General features: G+C 39.8%; 1 protein-coding gene across 10 annotated transcripts in view; it reads left to right on the top strand.

The window, feature by feature from the left end:
* The window catches only part of ABI3BP (ABI family member 3 binding protein), a 265,345-nt gene that overhangs the window by 49,310 nt on the left and 194,365 nt on the right, over window positions 1–21,670 (top strand). For all 10 annotated transcript variants that reach the window (XM_080656581.1, XM_080656584.1, XM_080656576.1 and 7 more), the window contains exon 2: window positions 19,322–19,501. In XM_080656581.1, coding sequence (XP_080512707.1) covers window positions 19,322–19,501 — 180 coding nt within the window. The remainder of the gene's footprint in view (window positions 1–19,321; window positions 19,502–21,670) is intronic.

Below are 21,670 nucleotides of genomic sequence, written 5' to 3' on the forward strand. Positions count from 1 at the left end.
AATTTTAAATTAGAGAGTGGTTGGAAAGACTGTTTTGAGCAGCAGGATATATTGATAGAATATGCCTTACTCAATGCCTTGTAGAATGGATTATCACAGACATCAACCCCCAGACACTCATCTTCACTTTTCCTCAGTCTGCAATCCCTTCCTGCCGTCCTCTGGACAAGTCCTTCTTACCATTCAAGACCCAGCTCAGAGGCTACTTCTTCTATGACACTATTCCTGACCCACCCATTTCTAATTACTTAGTGTTCCTCTGAATCACCTCAGCTGCAGCTTACTCTTCTATGTAGAATTTATTGAATGTACTGAGTAATAATGCTCACAAGTCTTTATCTTCTAATATAATAACATTTTCTTTGAGGAGATACATTTCTTTATTTTAGCACTAATTATGAGCAGGCACAATATTTCCCATTTAAGTAAAATGATGTATGTGTTTGCTCATTCATTTGAAAAATATTTATTGAATATCTTTTCTGTTGCCAGGGTCAATGTTCTTGTGTAGCTTACGATCACATAGAGGCTACATCTATATTTATACAAGGAATATTTGGTTGGAATGCAAGGAACTCTAAAAATTCAAAGTACACCCAAATTGAAACACACACACCATGAATAAGGTCACATCAATAACAACTATCGCTGAGTAGCACAGTTTAGAACTGCTTCTCATCAACTATTCCACTTAATTCTACCAGCATCTCTGAGAAGATTCCTATGTGTGATTAATCCTACTTTATAGGGGAATGTGACATTCAGCTATTGAGTTAATTATCATATAACTTGGGACTTGAACACAGGTTTTCTGGCTCCAACCCTGGGTGTTCCCATTATGCAGTCCTCCCTTCCTAACACTGCCTCTTAGAAGTCCAGGCAAAGAATCTTGAGACATGGAAACATTAGCACCCTCTGAGCCAAAATATTCACCATCATCTCACCAACAATACAGTGAGTTTAGACAATTGCCATATGGACTCAATAGAACAGATCTCAAATGTGATGAAAAACTAGGTCAAACTAATGATACGAACTTTGTAAGACCAAGTCCTCGACTCTAAAATGAATACAAAGTGCTACCTAAATAAATTCGATTATGAAGCTAATTCACTGGGTGATAAGGGTAAAAAGCACAGGTTATAAAATAGTACTTAAAATATAATCCTATTTTTGTAAGATAGCATATATATTATATCAGGAAAAATATGTACAGGACATATAAAATATTTTTCAGAAGACCTCTCTGCATATTAAATAATAGGTTATTTTAAGAACAAATTTTATCTCTTTTGTAACTCTTACATTTTGTTATTAAAATCAATGTGTATTATTTGCATACTTTTTAAGTTAAAAAGTCAGTGCATGGATTATTATCGGTGTGGGGTGGAAAGGGAGATGAAAGAGGAATAAGAATTGTGCTACCAGCCTGGGCTAAACAGGGCGATACAGGAGTAATTTGGGGAAGACCGATTATAAAATATAAGCAGTATAATTCTCAGGCTGTCCTTGCTAGTAGAGTCAATTAGAGCCAATTGTTTTATTTTATTTTAACTTTTGGCTAAAGAATGGAATTAATAATTGATTTTTTAGAGAAAAATAAGCCTTTATAGGCTTCGTTCACACACACAAAAAAAAGCTGGCTGACTTTGTTATAACAATTGATTTTAATAGCACATGATGTTTGCATGAGGACCTGTACTGTTTGAATTCCATTTCAACTGTAATCTATTTGTGAAATATTTTTGATGTTTGTTTATTTAAAAAAAGCATTTTTTTCTACCAAAAAAAAATTTCTTGGCTCTGAGCATTTTACTTGAGCTGTTGTTGCTGAGGGCACATGAGGCAAGATTCCTACCATGTGGACATACTTTATAACTGTAGAAGATTTAAATTTTGTATTATTCATTTCTCAGAAGTGCGTGTGTGTGTGTGTGTGTGTGTGTGTGTGTGGCTGGCAGGGAAAAATAATTTAGGTTTGCTTTTAACGCAATGACAGATCTTTTAATGTAGTCTATAGGGGCCCCATAGACTTCTGAAGCCTCCTTGCTCACCCTCTGCCCCATTCCATCCTAGCCACACTGACCTTCTTCGGGGTGCTCTGGGAGACTTCTTCCTTCAGCACTGTGCTCATGCTATTCCAGTCTCCTGGGAATGCTGTTTCTGCCCTCTCCTCACCCCATATGCACATTGACACTTTGGCTGATTAATTCCTAACCATCCTTAAGATGTGTTGCCTCCTCAGATCACAGCAGCTGTGGTGCTATGGAAGGTCTGGGCACCCCAACAATGGAACCTCAGATTTTTACTCTTGTAGTCCCTTGTGTCTATTTCCTGCTACCAATAGCTGCCTTGTCCTATATACTTTATCTTTTTTTTCTCAGCTTTACGATAGCTTCTGTTACCTAACAGTTTACCAACTCAACCTTAACTGACTTTGGTTCCTTGTTACCTCTTCTGGCCCCTCTTCCTCTGCTTCCCTTACAGCTTAAATTGATTGGGGAATGGTGTGACCAGTGGAAATTGAATTACTCACATTTTCAGTGTCTAAGGGACAATTTCCCATGAATAGTACTTGGTACACTCAAAAGTCAATCTTGTTTCTTCATTTTCTACTTTAGAATTTGGAATGGATTGGGGGCAAATCATCACAGCTTCTAAGTTCTAAATATAAGAAAAAGAAAAGAAAGCTAACTTTGTCACAATAAAAAAGAGTTATGAGAAATACTTCTTTTTTATTTTTTTAATTTTAAGTCAAGAAGACATTTTCCCCCAAATAGTTTATTTAGTTATATTTTGCTAACATTTTATAAATGTTTTAAAATTTCACTTTAAGGACCTGGTCTTAAGCTTGAATCACATCCACCATGTACACTGGGAAATTTTAATAATGTCATACCAGTAGGCAATAATAACCCATTTTGGCTTTCTTTTCCTAGAAAAGTTCAAATGCTACATTAATTACCACCATCAGAGAAGTTAATGATGTATATATACATATGAGATATGTGCATGATCACGAATTTCAGTGTTTGCATTCAAAATGTTTTAATTCTGTTTGAATTTTAATTAATTGGAAAAGGAACAGTGAAAAATATTACCAAAATAGCAATAAATCCTGTCATTATTTAGTTACATATTCAGAGGAACCCAACTAAGGCATTTGGTTCACAAGGTCAAAGTTTACATTAAATTTCACTTTAACATTAGGTATCCTACTTAATAAAAGCCCAGCAACCAAAACGGCAGAACAACCAGAATGACCAGAGGCCAGAATGACCACGGTCCCTCACCCCGGCCGGCCGCCCCCAAGGGAGTGATTAGGGGCGATCAGGGAGTCAGGCAGAGGCGGTTAGGGGCAATCAGGCAGACAGAGTAGTTAGGGGCAATCAGGCAGGCAGAGTGGTTAGGGGTGATCAGGTAGGCAGGTGAGCAGTTAGGGGCCAGCAGTCCTGGATTGAGAGAGGGATGTTTGACTGCTGGTTTAGGCCTGATCTACAGCAGGATCGGGCCTAAACTGGCAGTCGGACATCCCCCGAGGGGTCCCAGATTTCAAGAGGGTGCAGGCCGGGCTGAGCCCCCCCCCCATCTTGTGCATGAATGTTGTGCACCGGGCCTCTCATCTATATAATAAAAGCCCAAGCGACCGTTATGGTGGAACGACCAGAATGACTGGTAGCTATGATGCATACTGATCACCAGGGGGCAGACGCTAAATGCAGGAGCTTCCCCCTGGTGGTCCGTGCACTCCCACAGGGGCAGCGCTGCTCAGCCAGAAGCTGGGCTCACAGCTGGTGAGTGCAGCGGTGGTGGCGGGAGCTTCTCCTGCCTCTGCGGCAGCACTAAGGAGCAGTGAGCCAAGCAGTAAGGAGCAGTGAGCAGGCGGGCAGTAAGGAGTGAGGGCTCCCAGACTGCAAGAGGGTGCACGCTGGGCTGAGCCCCCTCTCCCCACAGTGCATGAATTTCATGCACCAGGCCTCTAGTAAGTAATAATAAAGTTAATCTCTCCAGAACCGGCTAATTCTCTGTTGAATAAATATTAACATAATTATTATAGGCTAAAATATTTTAAAAACTGAAATGACTAGAGATTGAGAAGACAACTTAGTAATTTATCCCGTATCATAATCATTGGCAGAAAGCTTATTTCTTGCATTCTGGATAAATTGGAGTTACTTTAAAATAATTCTTGTAACAAGATAAGTGGTTTTGTCTTAATTAATGACTAAATATAGAAATCTAAGGGTTGAAAGTTATTAATTTTATTATACAATGTATATTTAATGATAGTGACCAAACAGGATAGCTCATTTTCTGGATGATCACAATTTGGTGTTGTCCTCAAGCAAGAGTAATAGTCATCATCTTAAATATTAATATAAAAATTGAAAAGTTTGACAGTTTCTTAGAAAGTTAGACATGAAGTTACCATATTTTATACCTAAGTATTTACCTATCTATATATATAAAAGCCTAAGCACCTGAATGACCAAACAACTGAATGACCTGTCAACTGGTTGCTATGACACGCACTGACCACCAGGGAGCAGACGCTCAATGCAGGAGGGGCCAGCAGTATGCTCCCACAGCCAACCTCCCGCGGTTGGCCAACTTCCCACAGTTCCTCCCATGGGAGTTCATTTGGTTTGATATAAATGAACTCATACCACATCTGTGTTGTACGAGTTCATTTTTATTAAACTAAGAGCAAAACAGTAAGCAGACTAGTGGTTACCTGATGCTAAGGGTGGGAGCAGGGATTGACACAGGGGAGTGTTTTAGAGTGATGAAGATGTTCTCAAACTGGAATTTAGTGGATTTAGTAAATTCTAGAAGTTTTCTAAAAATTATTGAACTGTATACTTACAGTGGGTGAATTTTATGGTGTGTGATTATACCTCACGAAAGCTGTTAACAATTATATGTGACAGTCACATTCTTTCCACAACCTTATGAAAATTTGTGTTCTCTTCTTCACATTTGAGGTGTAAGTTTAGATTTCTGTAAAAAATAAATGTTATCTGGAAATTATTAGGCTAGTGTTTCTAGAAGCAAATTTTCTTTCTGATTTATTTTCCTGCATTTTTATAGGAAGATATTATTCTGTCTAGATGAGGTGTTAGGGATAGCCTTAAGATTGAGAATGTATTTGGGATTCTACAATTCATTCCACAGAGGAGGACAATGAGCCTTAGAGAGGACAGGTGACCTAGGCCAAACTCAGTGAAAGGCAAAGTCGATGCCCAAACCCCTTCTGTTGCTCCCACAACATATTAAAATGGGATGCCCCACTATGGGGTTAATAGCAAGTGGCCCTGTCTGCCTTAGTACCTGAGGCCACGCAATCACACTCTCATGGTGGTTTAGACATTTTTCTCTAGGGCTTTAAAAAAAGTGTTTTTATTGATTTGAGAGAGAGAGGGAGAGAGAAAGAAAGAAACATTGATAAATGGAGAAACATCAATCTGTTGCCTCCTGCACGCACCTGGACTGGACCCCTGGGGACCTAACACTGACCTGGAATGGAACCAGAAATGTTCAGTGCATGGGAGGACACTCATGCTACAAATGCTAGGGCTCCTCTGGGACTTTTTGATGCTGTGAAAGCTCAAAATAAGCAGCTGTATACCATCAGCACTGGGTACTTATTAACTGAACAAATTATAAACAATTCATGAAGATTCCAAATGTCTAAACAGTGATGGTGGATAAAACCATCATTTCAGCTCCATGTCATGTTTTCATTTGTGAGACTTTGCAAAATAAGTAAATAAACAAAAGCCAGATTTATTTAACAAAGTATTATTAATGATTGACAGATTTTTACAAAATAGCAATATTTTTATTTTTATCAAGAGTCTTTCCAATTTGCTCCCTGCAGCAACATTTTCACAATGGGAATATTTAAACTTGTATGTGCAAGATTTCTTCTAGTGCAAGCGAAAATTGTGCATTTTCTGCTTCGACCTATAAGGAAGAATTTTGACTTCATTTGACTTTTACTTGGTTGATGGAATTTACCATGTACCCAATTTGGAGTTATTGAGAGAAGAAAACAAAAGAGTCCTTTAGGGAAATTGACCAAATAGAGTACTATCAATCAGAATGACAGCTTTTTGATACCAGATCATTGTAAGATTATAAGGATAAGCATTTTTTTTTCTTATGACACACGTTTAAACTTATCCACCTTCTTCTTAGTGAAAATCACTCTTAGATAGGAAAGTCAATATCACATTTTACTGTTAAATGAGGCTCTCTTGTGCCTGGTCTTCCATTAGCTGGGAGTGAGAGGGAAAGATAGCAGATACTTAAGCCTTCCAGTGAAGATGAAACCATTATATAATTTAGTCTGCATTTACTATGAAGCATTTGTTAAAGTCTTACAATTAAGCACTTATTGTAAATAGAAGAGTTTATAGTTTTGTTTGCCTGGTAAATAGCATAACGTAAATAAATATGTGGAATATACATAAATTCTCCCTTGTACTCATAGAAAATTTTATTAAAGTATAATCAGCATTTAAAAAAACTAGTAAATCAAGACAGATTGATATTTTGTGAAGACACTGGAAGATGTAAAAATGTTGCTTTTAATAATAATTACCTGAGTACTATGCAGTAAAAATAACAACAAAAAACTACTTATTCATGCCACAAAATTATACATCTCCAAAACATTATATTGAGTGCAAGAAGCCTTACATAAAAGAGTACATATTGTATGATTCTATTTAACTGAAGTCTAGAACAGGCAAAACTAATCTAGTAAAAATCAGAATAGTTGTTTCTAGGAGGATGGGGTGGGAATGGACTGAGAAGGAGCATGAGAAAACTTTCTAGATTGATGATAATTTTCTAAATCTTAATAGAGTTTTGGGTTCACAGATACATGGCATTTAGAAAAAAATAAGTAATGTGTAGTTAAGATTTATATATTTCATTATATGTAAATTTATCTCAATAGAAAAATAAATATTGAATTCTAATGATAAGTGTTTGGGAGTGAAGAATACTGAAGTGTAACTTACTTTGAAATTTATTTAAAAAAATAAGATGAATTGATGGATGGATAGAGGGATAGAGAGATGAATCAATATGTGATAAGACATGGACTCTTGGTAGTAGCTCCACGGATGTGCAATGCACAATTCTTTCAACGCATCTGTAGGTTTGAAACTTTTTATAATAAAATGTTAACTCGTCTTCTAAGTCTCTAAAAAGTTTGGTTAGATCTAAAGACATACAACTGGTGCTAGAAGTCAGAGGAATTTTCCAGACATTTATAACATTTTATTTTGTGTGTCTCCAGAAATTATAATTCTAGAAAACTGTAATTCACAGAGTTTGTTAATAGATAAAAATAAATATAAAATGGTCATGGTAGGAAATCTAACAGTATTGTAGGTAAGGTGATTTTTTCTCTATATTGCATTGCATATCTGTAAATCTCCTTTTAAAATATATTGGCCCATTGATTACATTTTTGACTAGAGGCCCGGTGCATGAAATTCGTGCACTGGGGGGGGGGGGGGGGGGGGGAGTGTCCCTCAGCCCAGCCTGCACCCTCTCCAATCTGGGACCCCTTGAGGGATGTCCAACTGCCCGTTTAGGCTCAATCCTGGTGGAATTGGGCCTAAACGGGCAGTCGGACATCCCTCTCACAATCCAGGACTGCTGGCTCCCAACTGCTCGCCTGCATACCTTCCTGATTGCCCCTAACCACTTCTTCCTGCCAGCCTGATCACCCCCTAACCACTCCCCTGCCAGCCTGATTGATGTCTAACTGCTCCCCTGCCAGCCTGTTTTCCCCTAACTGCCCTCCCCTGCAGGTCTGGTCACCCCTAACTGCCCTCCCCTGCTGGCTTGATCGCCCACAACTGCCCTCCCTTGGAGACCTCGTCCCTCCCAACTGCCCTCCCCTTCTGGCCATCTTGTGGTGGCCATCTTGTGTGTTGGAGTGATGGTCAATCTGCATATTATTATTTTATTAGATAGGATAGAGGCCTGGTGCATGGGTGGGGGCCAGCTGGTTTGCCCTGAAGGGTGTCCTGGATCAGGGTGGGGGTTCCCTTGGGGCGTGGGGCAGCCTGGGAGAGGGGCTTGTGGTGGTTTGTAGGCTGGCCACGCCCCCTGGCGACCCAAGTGGAAGCCCTGGGATCTGGGGTTTATTTATCTCCTACAATTGAAACTTTGTAGCCTGGAGCGGAGCCAAGTCTTCTGCTTGCTCCATGGTGGCAGCCACTTTTTTGGGGGGATTTATGTATTTTCTATAATTGAAACTTTGTAGCCTTAAGCAGAGGCCTGGGCCGGCCAGGGTGTGCAGAAAGCTTGGCTTCCTCCATCGCCTGGGGCAACCCTAGCCTCCTGCTCTTTCCAGCTCCGTGGCTGCCGCCATTTCTGTTCGGGTTTATGTATCTTCTATCACTGAAACTTTGTAGCCTTGAGTGGAGGCCTAGGCTGGCAAGGGCAGGCAGAAAGCTTGGCTTCCTCCATTGCCGGGGAAACCCAAGCCTCCCTCCTGCTCTCTGTGGCTGTAGTCATCTTGGTTGGGTTTATTTGCATATTCGCTCCTGATTGGCTGGTGGGCGTGGCTGGTGGGCGTGACTTGTGGGTGTAGCAGAGTAATGGTTAATTTGCATATTACTCTTTTATTAGATAGGATGCACTGAGTTTGCACAGAGTAATGGTACTCAAACTTGAGTATACATCAGAATTTCCCAAACAGCTTGTTAAAATACAAATTGCTGCCCCACCCCATATTTCTGATTCAAGAGGTTTGGAGTGGGGTCTGAGGATGTGTAAGTACGGCGTCCCCAGTTGATGCTGATGCTCTGACTGGGGCACTGTTAAGAACCCTCTAAAGGAGGCTCTCTCTCCTTCCACAAGGCGCACCTACTGCCATCACTCCTTACTTTATTTTTTATTTATTTATTTATTTTTAATATATATATATATATATATATATATATATATATATATATATATATATATATTTTATTGATTTCAGAGAGAAAGGGAGAGGGAGAGAGAGATAGAAACATCAATGATGAGAGAGTGTCATTGATCAGCTGCCTCCTACACGCCCCCTACTAGGGATCGAGCCTGCAACCCGAGCATGTGCCCTTGACCAGAATTGAAATCGGGACCCTCCAGTTCGCAGTCCAGTGCTCTATCCACTGAGTCAAACCAGCCAGGGCAATCACTCCTTACTTTAAACGGCAGGACAATGTCAGCAGATCAACCCCAGGATTTTCATGAAAATCATGCAGAGAAAGACCAAAAAGAAGGGAAATGAGTTTTGTTAAATCCCTTAGCCTGTCCCAGTTTTTATTTTACATCTATTAAAAAATAATAATTACTAAGAATATACCAGTTGTCTAAAAGAGTATTATAAAATAGACTTTTGAGATCTACTTCCCTCCTGCATTTGCATATCCTTGTGGAATAAAAATTATTTTTGTGACTAGTTTAACAAAACTAAAGGGACCCTTTTTGTACATTTTTTCTTTCCACCTCTTCTATCAGATTTAGAGCCCCTCAATTGTAGCCACATTGTACTAATTGCACTAATAGTTGATTTACTCATCTGCCTAATTTACTACTAGAATGCAAAATTTTTGTGATCAGAGGGGTCATATTTGAATCAGTATTACTGATTGTTAGTACCTGATAAGTGAATGAATGGATAAAATGAAAAGCAGATGAATAAAAATAAAAATTCCCCAAAGCAAATATAAATTTTATTTATATTTTGTTGTTGTTTGAAGTTAACCCTGTCACTACTGCCCTTTCGTTATGGTCATTGACACTTGTGGTTGCCCTCTCATCCTCCCCACTCCCCACCTACAAAAAAACCCAGCATGCTCCTGACTTTAAAGAATAATTTGAGAAGAATTAGATCAAGGGGAGGTGTGTGAGTGACAGCTGTGTATGTATCAGGATGAGCTTTATCCTTAAAAATTAGAAGCTATTGACATAGAAGGTAGTCTATGAAAAGTAATTTCCCTGCTTGGCTTGGTGGGGTCACAAAGTAGGTAATGCGGTTACTGCTCTTGCCATGTGATGCTGAAATGTCAACATTGCCAGGTCCAGGCAGTCTCTTCAGTGATCCAAAGTCACCAGCCAGGGAAGTATTGGCCTGAGGAGTCAGGGCACTGGGAATTCTGACTGAGGTGGAAACTGGTGGTTTTAGCGGAAATGGAACTCACTTATTCAAACAGTTGGGCAAACATATAAAGTGGCCCCATTAGGGAGAAAACATTTTCTCCCTCAGGTTTTTGGCAAAATAGCATTTCTTTCTAAATTCAATAGCAAATGTACTCTGGGTATTTGGTGACTATAATGTCCTAATGAAAATTTAGTTGACTCCTGAGGTTAAGGCTCCCTGGGAATTGTTCGGGTGTGGCTTTAGGAGAGGAGCTCTCCAGGTGAGCTATGGTTTTTTATTTTCTGGACTCCAAGCACATGCTACATGTGGGAACGTGTCCTCGAGCTGGCAGACTGGCCTCAAGGCCCTGAAGAGGGAACATGCTGCTCTGCTTGTGCTAGGACTGGGCTCATAGGTGGAGCTTCTTGCTGTCGCTGGTCATGTGTAAAGTCAAGATCTGAGTTTTTTTAAAGGACCCCATCCCCTGGCTCATGTGGCTTATGGTACTTTCACACAATTTTTTTCTGTACTTTTTTTAAAAAATTGCAATTTTTCTTTAAATTTATTAAAATCTTGCTTTGTATATATCTACATTTGTTTAATCAGGATATTTTTTCTTATGTTTTTAGATTTAAAAACACAAGTAGGGATGCCTTCTGTTCACATCTAAAGCTGTATGCTCCTTTTTTGTGGGTATATATTTTTAATTTCATTAGATTTACTGGGGGACAACAAGATTATATAGATTTCAGGTATATTAATTCTATAATAGATCATCAGTATATTGCATTGTGGGTTCTTAAGTCACCATTTCCCAAATGCCTAGAATTTCTTTTCTTTTATTGTTCTGATTTAGATCCTTGATTCATCCTATGAGTTGTATATATTTGGTGAAGTAATTTCATTTGTAAATTAAGGATAACATTGTCCAAAGTTTTGTTGCAAATTCCTATCCTCCTTACATCAGACCTCCTCCCACCCTTATCCCTCATCACCTGTGACAGCAGAATCAGAAGGCAAGGAGATAGAAGTCAAAGTCCTGAAATGAGTGGGTGGGAGCATGAGGGCTATGGGAAGAGATCCGAGATTTTCAGTTTGATTATTGTATCCAATCATCCAATCTTGTAAGTAGCAATTATTTTTGCTTGGTCTTTGTGAATGTGGCTGCTATGTAGAGCCATAGATAAAAGATGGTTTGACTGGTTAGAGTTTTGCACTGTGCAATTTAAACAATAGTTGGTGAGAGCCCTGTTCCCGGAAGGCATGCTGTTGAGCTGCTCCATGTTTGCTGCACACTAGTTCTTTGCAAGCTCTCAGAAATCTTCTTTTGGGCCTCAGTAAAACTTCATCCCCCAAGGGAGTAATAGACAGTCTATGAGATTTTTGAGAAAAAATTCCTGTCTGGAGCTCCAGAGAGCCAGGATGCCATGAGGTATATATGATTAATAAGCTGAAATATAAGAATCTGAAATTTAAAAAGCATTTATCTAGTACATACTCTGTGAGTGCTTTTCTGCATACACCCACCACCACTACCAAAACAATTTAATTCTTTCCACCTATCTTTTCTGTGGAATGAGTCATGACTTTCCTTATCTCCATAACCACCTTGCACAGACTCTTTTTCCCATGGAGGGTTTATTTAAACATCTTGCCATTATAGCACTGGTGGAAGTAGTTTTTATAATTCCTAATATAATTTAATTAATAGCAACATTAATTTTCATTCTTTTTCAAATATTTAACTGCAGTTGCAATGCTTTTTCTGCTATGGAAAGTTTTCACGTGTATCACTGGCTTTCGAGTTGGTGTTATTGGTATGACAAAGTCATGCTAGAGATTACAGACCACACATTTCTGTTTAAGGATCAGGAACACTGAAGATACCTGCCTAATTGTCTTTGACCACTCCTTTCACCCTGTGGCTGTCACAGAAAATTTCCCGAAACTCCATATGGTTTTCTTTTTCCTCCTAACATCTTCCCTTGGATCATAATACCAGGACAGGAAGAGATTTGAGCACCAAGCCTATGTTACATGATCCCTTTTTGATTGTCTGAGTATATTAAATTATTGCCAAGTTCTATGTTAAAAGTATGGTTTGTATAACTTAGCATTACAGGTCAATTAAATACAATCTAAGCTATCAACTATGATTTTGGAAGCCTTTGAATAAGTTGTCAGACAGTAACTGCCCTACTTAATACATGAACTTGAGATGTTTTATTTTGATAGCTCCTTAACAAGCTGCTGTGACCATAAGGCATTGGAATGTTTTCTGCTTTCAATTTACTTTGTAAAAACATAGAATAGATTAGAAATTTACAATTGTCAGTTCTTGGAGCATAATAAAGCCTGAAAGGACTTGCTGATTTTATATATGTGCCATTGGTTGAATGGCAAATAATAATGTCAGGCACTGTTAAAACTACTTTCACCAGTGCTGTAATGGCAAGCTATTTGGATGACCTTCCATCAGAAGGAGATGAGGAAGGTTATGGCCCATGATGATGTGTCATGTTGAATTACATAAATAATGTGTTCTGTTTTATTGCTGAGTCATATCCCATTATATGGATGTTATAATTTTATTTATTCATTCAACTTTTGATGGACGTTTGGGTTGTTTCAAGTTTTGTGCTGTTTTGAGTATTTGCATAGGCTTATGTTTTTATATCTCCTGGGTAAATACCTGTGAATAAAATTGATGGGTTATTTGGTAACTGCCCAACAATTTCACACATGACTATACCTGTTAACATTCTCAAAATGTATGAGGACTCTACTTGTTCCAAATCCTGCCTAACACTTGACAGTCTTTTTAATTTAGCTATTCTTATGTGTGTGGTATATCATCATGGTTTTAACTTGCATTTCCCTGAAGACTAGTGGTGTTGACCAAGAGTTTGTAAACTATGAACTGGTAGCTAAATCAAGCTGCCTATTTTTATAAATAGAGTTTTATTGGAACACATACACATTCATTTGTTTACATAATGTCTATAGCTGCTTTAGTGCTATAATGGCAGAGTTGAGTAGTTAAGGTAGGTAGAAAGCCTCCAGCCTGAAAAGCCTATAATATTTACTATTTGACCTCTTACAGAAAACATCTGATGACCTTGAGTATCTTTTCATTTTGCTTGTTGGTTATCTCCTTTAGTGAAAAATCTATTTGAATCCTTTGCCCTTTTTTCTTAAATGTTTTATCCTCTTACTGAATAGAAAGCATTATTTTAAATATGGATACAAGTTCTTTAATTGGCATATGTATTACAAATACATATAGACATGGAAGAATTCCTCCTACTGAAAGGGCTGTAATGGTAATTCCTTTCTCACACATCATGCCTGGATGTCTGCAGGAGTTGAACTGGTGTAAGTACCATGTATTTGTACTGTGCATTTGGTCAGAGCTTCATTGAAACTGACCACAGCCACTCAGAACTCTAGGTTCAACATGAAATGTTTGCTCAGCACCTGTGCCCACAGCAACAGCAACCCACTTCCTTGGGTTGATAAAGAGAATTCTATGAACTTATAGGGTCCACCTTTTGTCTGATTTTCTAACCTCACTACCTCCCTTGTTGTTTTTAATGCCACAGGGCATGTATTTACTTTTGAAAATTAAAAAAGGATTACTTGTAATTTTGTTTTGAAAGACTTTTTTTTCTTAAAGAATTTCACAACCCCCTTTGAAATATTTATAGATACCCTAGGGTGTTGCAAAGAGAGGATTAGAAACAATTGTTATAGATCCAATATTCCACTTACCATTATGCAGTCTTTTTCTCAGCCATACCAGTGTTGCTTTCCTGAAAGGTTTACATTCTTTACTTTCTCTCACTCTTGGCATATGCTTTGTTTACTGTATAGTACAAATAAGTGTTCTTCTAATACTCTTGTTTCTCTGTACTCCTCAGGTTTTCTGGGTGACATATATGCCATTTTACTTATAAACATTTTCCTCGTTAAGCTTGTATCTTGTTGTATTATTGTTCTACTAGTGACCTGGTGCATGGATTCATGCACATTGAAAGGAAATTAATTAGAAGTTGGCTGGCAGGGCAGGACTGAGCTAGACGGGGCCGGACATGCCAACCTTCCGTGGTCCCTCCCTGGCCAGTGGCACCTGGGGTGGCATTGTGGCTCGAAAGGCGTCTGTGGTGTGAGCGGGGTCCCTCTGGCAGGTGGGGTCCCTCGGCCTGGCCTGCGAGGATTGGGCAAAAACTGGCTCTCCAACATCCCCCGAGGCGTTCCAGACTGGGAGAGGGCATGCTGCAAAGTTACTGTTGTACAGGATGTGGAATGCAAACGCAAGTGTGCAGTAAACCAGATTCAGGGCCAACAGTGCCTCAGCAACAACATAACCCATGGCCAAAGGTGGAATCACGTGGCCCCGCCAGGAATCGAGCTCCCTCCTCTCTGGTTTCAGGGTGCGTCACCCGAGAACTGCTGCTGCCAAGTCACTACAGCTCGGCAGCTCCTGTGTTGAGCATCTTCCCCCTGTGATCAGTGTGCATCATAGCGACTGGCTGGATGGCCCAACACTTAGCATATTAGCCTTTTATATATATAGATAATCTCTAAGTCATTCACCAGAGGCCTTCATACTAACTGTTGAAAGATAACTATCACTACATGATCTAATGTTTCAAACCATTAAGCCAGAATTACTCAGAGTGAAGATAATTTTATCAATGATTAAAAATTAATATAGAATGCACAGATATATCCTAAAATATTGGGGAAATTGTCCAAAAGCATAGAGTTTAATGGTACTCTAAATACACAAAAGAGAAAATTTGCTTAATCTTTTTGCTGAGCGCCGAAAGAATTAATGGGGTTATAACTGGGTGAGCAAAAGGGTGGAAAGAAACAAACCTAAGACAGAGGTAACCACACCAGGGATAATGTGAGCATAGGTGTAGGGCCAGGGCTTCGTATGCATCACAAAATATGAGAAAATTATACTGCTAAAAAAAGAAAGGAAGAAAGAAAGGAAAAAAGAAAGAAAGAAAAGTAGGATAAGCTGAGAAGCTATAAGAGAAGAAGTAATGTGTGGCTAGATAATGAAAGGATTTGAGTGCCTAGTTCCAAATAAAGAATTAGGATGACAATCTCAACTTATGAAGTTGATGATGCTGTGGTTTTTGAGGTAATATTTGTCTGTGTGTGTTTCTCTTTTATAGGACTTCAAAAAACTTAGCTCTAGAAAGTAGTATGAATTGGAATTGTTTTATAATGTAGGGAAGCTAACCACCAATTCATTTAAAAAATCACATGATGTTGATGTATTTGTTTTTTTTGTTGTTGTTGTTTTTTAATATATTTTTATTGATTTCAGAGAGGAAGGGAGCGGGGGAGAGAGAGAGAGACATCAATGATGAGAGAGAATCATTGGTCAGCTGCCTCTTGCGTGCCCCTTACTGGGTATCGAGCCTGCAACCCAGGCATGTGCCCTTGACTGGCATCGAACCTGGGACCCTTCAGTCCGCAGGCTGACACTCTATCTACTCAGCCAAACCAGCCAGGGCTATTGGTGTATTTGTTGACATAGATTATTAGGAAAAGGGAAAAAAGACTGGAGATATGAAAATTCCTGTGCAGAGGAAATGAGAACACTCCCATTTCTGTTGGTCGGTGATTCTGTTTACAGCCTGCCTTTTTCTCAATTGGTGTAGCCATCCTTTCCACTTGCCAAGGGGAGTAATAATGTGGTACATCATGCCAAAATTTATAGCAAAGGTCCAATGTGATGATGCTGTGACTCTTGGCTCTTAGTCAAATGTGTGTGCAGCCCAAGCACACTAAGATTCCTTGCAAGGTGCTGAAACAGGCTGGCTGTGTTTTCATTTATTGTGAGACCTGATAATGTTCTAAGGTAACAGAATATGTGCTTGACTTATATTTGCTCCATCTAGTGAGCAGGATGGAGTAACTCTGGGGTTAATTTAGTCACACAACTAAGAAGAGAAAAGTTGGCTTGGATAAAATCTGTTGTATCTGAAGTGTAAATCATCTCATCGAAATCTAATGAAGTTAGGACAAAACATCAGAAGTTAACATCAACTTAAGTGTTATGGTCTGGGGGCTGGCCACTCCTTACTCTAGTGGGTAGTAACAAAGGTCTCAATAAAAACAAAAGAAGTGCAGCCTAGAAAGAACCTGACACCCAGTTCTGAGCCTGAGATCTGACTTGCAGAGTGACGGGGTATGTCTACCCTTCGTTTAGCTATTTGGACTAGGTGAACTGGACTAGGTAAGTCTCCCTCAGACTTTAGAGAAACCCAGTGTCTCTGGGTTTCAATTTTGCTACAAGTGTAGGAATAGCTATCTGAGAAGCAAGTTCATAGAAATAATATCAAATTCTTGGGAAGTACAAAGTACTATGCACATATCTAGAAATAGTAGTACTGGCTGCTGAGGTAAGAGAGTGATTCATTTCCACAACCTGGTATCCAAGAAGGGGCTGTGTTTAGTTTTTCTTTTTTTCTTTTTTTTTTTTTTTTAAATATATTTTATTGATTTTTTACAGAGAGGAAGGGAGAGGGATAGAGAGTCAGAAACATCGATGAGAGAGAAACATCGATCAGCTGCCTCCTGCACACCCCCCACTGGGGATGTGCCTGCAACCAAGGTACATGCCCTTGACCGGAATCGAACCCGGGACCCTTCAGTCCGCAGGCCGACGCTCTATCCACTGAGCCAAACCAGTCAGGGCGCTGTGTTTAGTTTTTCAAAGGCCTAATAGAATCCTCTTATGTAACTATACTGAGGTGGTCCGGGCTGATTTTGACTGGAATATGATGACTTTGGGAAGCCCCATGCTGTTCAGAGGTGCTGACTGGTATATATACAAGTCTTTTATTAATGAGGAAGGAAATGTGAGATATTAAATTAGTAAGTGCAATTTTCTGAATAGGTACAATATTTTAGAAACATGAAATTCCTGTGGAATAAAGGAAGAAAATATTTGAAGTTCACAATCTTTTATCTAAAACTTTGAGCCAGACATGATTTTGAATTCAGAAAATCTTTGGATTCTAGAAATGTATTAGGATGCCTAGACCATACATTAAGTAATCTCTTCAGTGGAGTCTTGACCAACAACCCTTAATTAAACACATTAGTATTTCTACAAGTAAACATGTGAATAGTCACCCTGACTATTCGATGAGATTATGAAAGACTAAGAAGACTTATGACAGCTCAGATCAGGTTTGTTACCAAATTAGTTTGGTGTGAAGTTACAAAAACCTTACAAATCAATTTTGGATTTCTGAATTGTGGCTAACGTGTTATCAATAGACCTGATCAAGTAACCAATTATTAAGTAATTACTACATGCCAACTTTGAGATGGGGCCATTTGCACTAATCTTTGTAAACATCCTGTTAAAGTAGATATTGTTATCTATTATCTATAATTTACGAATTAGGAAAGAGAAACCAAGGCTCAGCCTATGCACTGAGTGGCCAGCAGCCATAAGTATGTGGCAGACCTGGAATTTGAACTTAGCTCCTTCTGCCCCAAAGACAAAGAACAATTGTCTTCCTCACTGATTGACCAAGACCTCTGGTTATTGTGATTATTTGCACGTGTTGCCTTCACACACACACAAAAAAGCCAGTTGGTTAGAGCAGTGGTCGGCAAACTCATTAGTCAACAGACCCAAATATCAACAGTACAACGATTGAAATTTCTTTTGAGAGCCAATTTTTTTAAACTTAAACTTCTTCTAATGCCACTTCTTCAAAATAGACTCGCCCAGGCTGTGGTATTTTGTGGAAGAGCCACACTCAAGGGGCTAAAGAGCTGCATGTGGCTTGCGAGCCACAGTTTACCGACCACGGGGTTAGAGCATCATTCCAATATGCCGAGGTTGCTAGTTCGATCCCCAGTTAGGGCACATACAAGAATTGATGTTTCTCTCCCGCTCTCCCTCTAAAATCAATAAAAAGAACTTTTAATGCCTTAACAACTTAATTAAGTTTTCTCTCCTCACTCTACAATCTTTCTCAGAAAATTCAGCCAATGGTCATTTATAAATGAACTAGAGGCCCAGAGTACGAAATCGTGCATGGGGGCAGGGGGTGTGTGTCCCTCAGCCCAGCCTGCACCCTCTCCAATCTGGGGCCCCTCTCACAATCCAGGACTGCTGGCTCCCAGCTGCTTGCCTGCCTGCCTGCCTGCCTGCCTGATTGCCCCTAACCGCTTCTGCCTGCCAGCCTGATCACCACCTAACCACTCCCCTGCCAGCCTGATTGATGCCTAACTGCTCCCCTGCCGGCCTGGTCACCCCCAACTGCCCTCCCCTGTAGGCCTGGTCACCCCCAACTGCCCTCCCCCGCAGGCCTGGTCCCTCCCAACTGCCCTCTCCTGCTGGCCTGGTTGCCCCCAACTGCCCTCCCCTGCCGGCCATCTTGTGTCCACATGGGGGTGGCCATCTTTGACCACATGGGGGAGGCCATCTTGTGTGTTGGAATGATGGTCAATTTTCATATTACCTCTTTATTATATAGGATTATACCAGCTGGATCTATAGCCCACTCCTGAGTATCACACTTAAATATTTGACTTACTGTTGGGCATCTCCATTTAATTGTCTCACTGTCCCAGTCACCTCCAAATAGAACTAAGCATTTTTCTCCTCCACATTTGTCTTTCAGAATTCCCTATTCTACCATCTCATTTACCCGTAAGCTGAACTCTTCCCATTTCCCTCCCTCTCCAACTCTGTAATTACAAAGTCCTGTGGAGTGTAACACAAGAGCAGCACCGAGGAAGCTGGGGTTCTCCCAGTGCAGTAATTTAGTTTACCAACCACAGATCTTGTCACCATTCCCAGACAGTATGTATAAAACGGAGGTTCTGACCAATTGTGGATAGCCAAAGTAGCCTGAAATCCCACCTACCTGCTCAATGGCAGATTGCTAAATATTAAACCCTATCATTTTACCTTGTATTCTAGACTACTTTATGTGTTAAAAAACCTGTTTTCTGTGACCTCAAAATTACCTATATTTTCTCTATTCCTGTGGGTGTGTCATAAAATTGAGTAACTAAGTGTATAAAATGCTTTCTGATAACAACTAACCTTTGCTCCAAACTTGTGCTGGGATGCTCACGAGGTAAAGTAACAGCCACCTGTTTTTTCATTTCCACCTTCAGGTAAAAGGCCGAGCCTGAAAGTCCACATCAACACCACAAGTGACTCTATCTTCTTGAAGTTCCTGCGTCCAAACCCTAATGTAAAGCTGGAAGGTTTTCTTCTGGGATATGGCAGCAATTTATCACCAAATCAGTACTTCCCTCTTCCCACGGAAGGGAAATACACCGAGGCAGTAGTCGGTAAGATGCTTGGCTCTCAGGCCTGGGAAGGAGAGCTAAAAGTAACGGGTGTTACATGATACATAAGTTGTGAGGGCAATACCATTTCTTCTCCATCCTCAGCTGAATTGAATGCCAGAATTACAAATCCTCTTCATAATTGTTATCCATAGCACAATTCCTTACATCAAAGAATATGTGATGCATATTCTGCATGTACTACAGAAATAATCAACTTCATTGCCATTATACCTACAATCCCTGAGCACATACTTAGATTGCATAGGGAAAAAATAAGCTAAAACACCTCGTTTAAATCTCTGTAATATAGCTTATGTGGAGTAATTCCACCCCCCCCCCCTGCCCCGCCCGCAACCCCCAGTGCCTTAACTTTCTTCTGGTGGAAAATAACAACCATGGCTTTCTGGATGCCTCTTCGTGAGAAGCTACCTTTACAAATGTTATTGATACATAACCCATGGACACAGACAATAGGTGTTGGAGGCCTGGGGTGGGGGGCAGGGGCAAGCTATAAGGGGTCAATGGGAGAAAAAATGGGACATATGTAATATTTTCAACAATAAATATTTAAAAACAAAAACAAAACATAAAAAAATAAAAAGAGGAAAAATAAATAAAAATGTTACTGGTAGAAGTGTGGGATCTTCTTCCCCACTGGGTGCTGGGGGTGGGGGGGGCGGTCTTATGATATCTAAAGGCAAAGTATTTCCTGAGGCTCGTGGGGGAGTATGCGTGATTTTTATTTGCATGAAATTATATCCCTGGGTTTCCAAAGTCCCATTTCCTTTAATCACATCCTGGAAGAAGTGCAGCTGGGGATTCAGCAGATCTAGAAGCAGAGCCAGTGTCCAGAGCTTCCATTCCATGTTGTAATTGGGTCTGGTACAGCATCAAGCTAGTTCAGTCCATTAGGCCACTGCTTGGGGTCCACATGGCTGTGGGACCTTTGGGCAAATGCAGGAGCATGAGAGCCCTGCAGGTCAGGAGTCAAACAAGAGGAACCCGGAGTCAACCAAGAGCAAACTAAGAAAGCACAAAGCAGGAGAGTAAACTCCTTTGTATCTCAAATCTTCCAGTGTTGGCAGGGGCCATGCCTACTCTAGCCAATGACCTGTCCCCAGGTGTGACTGACAGACAAGTACCTTCCCTGTGTCACCCAGACTTTATTGGGCATGCCTCTGTTCTCCACCCGTTCAGTCCCTACCCTCAGCCATCCGTGGGGAATAGGCCTGTGGCCTCCTGGGAAGCAATAAACTGTGCTTCCTGACAAAGCTGCACAAATGACACGCCTAGGCTATTTGTCCTTCCTTTTGCTTCTTTCCTGTTAAGAATAACGAGGCTAATTACAACGGGATCCAAAAGAAAAGAACAAGTGTTACATTTTGAAAAAAATTTTAGTATGTCAGACACAAAGATTAGAGTTTTCATATATAATAAAGTTTAACATTTCATCGAAAATGTTTTTAATCACATTAAAATATAATTTGGAGGATGTGGGCAGCTTCAAGTCTTGTTCAGTAAAATTATTTGCAGATAAGACCTTTTTAAAGAATAACACTTTTTAAAAAAAGAGATCATCTATTATGAACTCTCTCAAAGGCTTCTGAACAGTCTGAGATTTATATTTTGCTCCACTGCTAGGATTATTGCTAAAGAGCTTTTCCATGAACTTCTGATATTTAAGCCTGAAACTTGAACTATTGTAGATCAGATCTGGCATTTATTCATATATACTCAGAATGTTGAAGATGAATCTGTTTTGTCCTACAGCCCCTTGCTTCTCATAGAGAAGTCTCAGTTGTACTTTAAAATCAGGCAAGGGAGTAACATTGTTAATTAAATGTCTAGACTAGATTTTATGTAAGATAATCACTTTAATAAAACAAACAAATTATAGTTACCAAAAAATCGAGATTAAGGAACTTTGGACAAATATAACCACATTAACCTTGATCATATAAGCCATAAGGAATTTGAAATTTGCAAATATTCCCCCATCACAGTCACTCTACTATAAAAAGTGACTGGAAGCTGTATACTATAACTCCACACAAGCAGAAACAGATCTGCTCCTTTATTTACTGAGCATTAGAAGTGATAGTTCACTTGTGATGGTTCACTAGTTAAATGATGAGCGATAATCAAATGGACGAGGTACCCTTTTATTTC

Source organism: Plecotus auritus (assembly GCF_963455305.1).
Source record: "Plecotus auritus genome assembly, chromosome: 2".
In the NCBI taxonomy this organism is placed as follows: Eukaryota; Metazoa; Chordata; class Mammalia; order Chiroptera; family Vespertilionidae; genus Plecotus; species Plecotus auritus.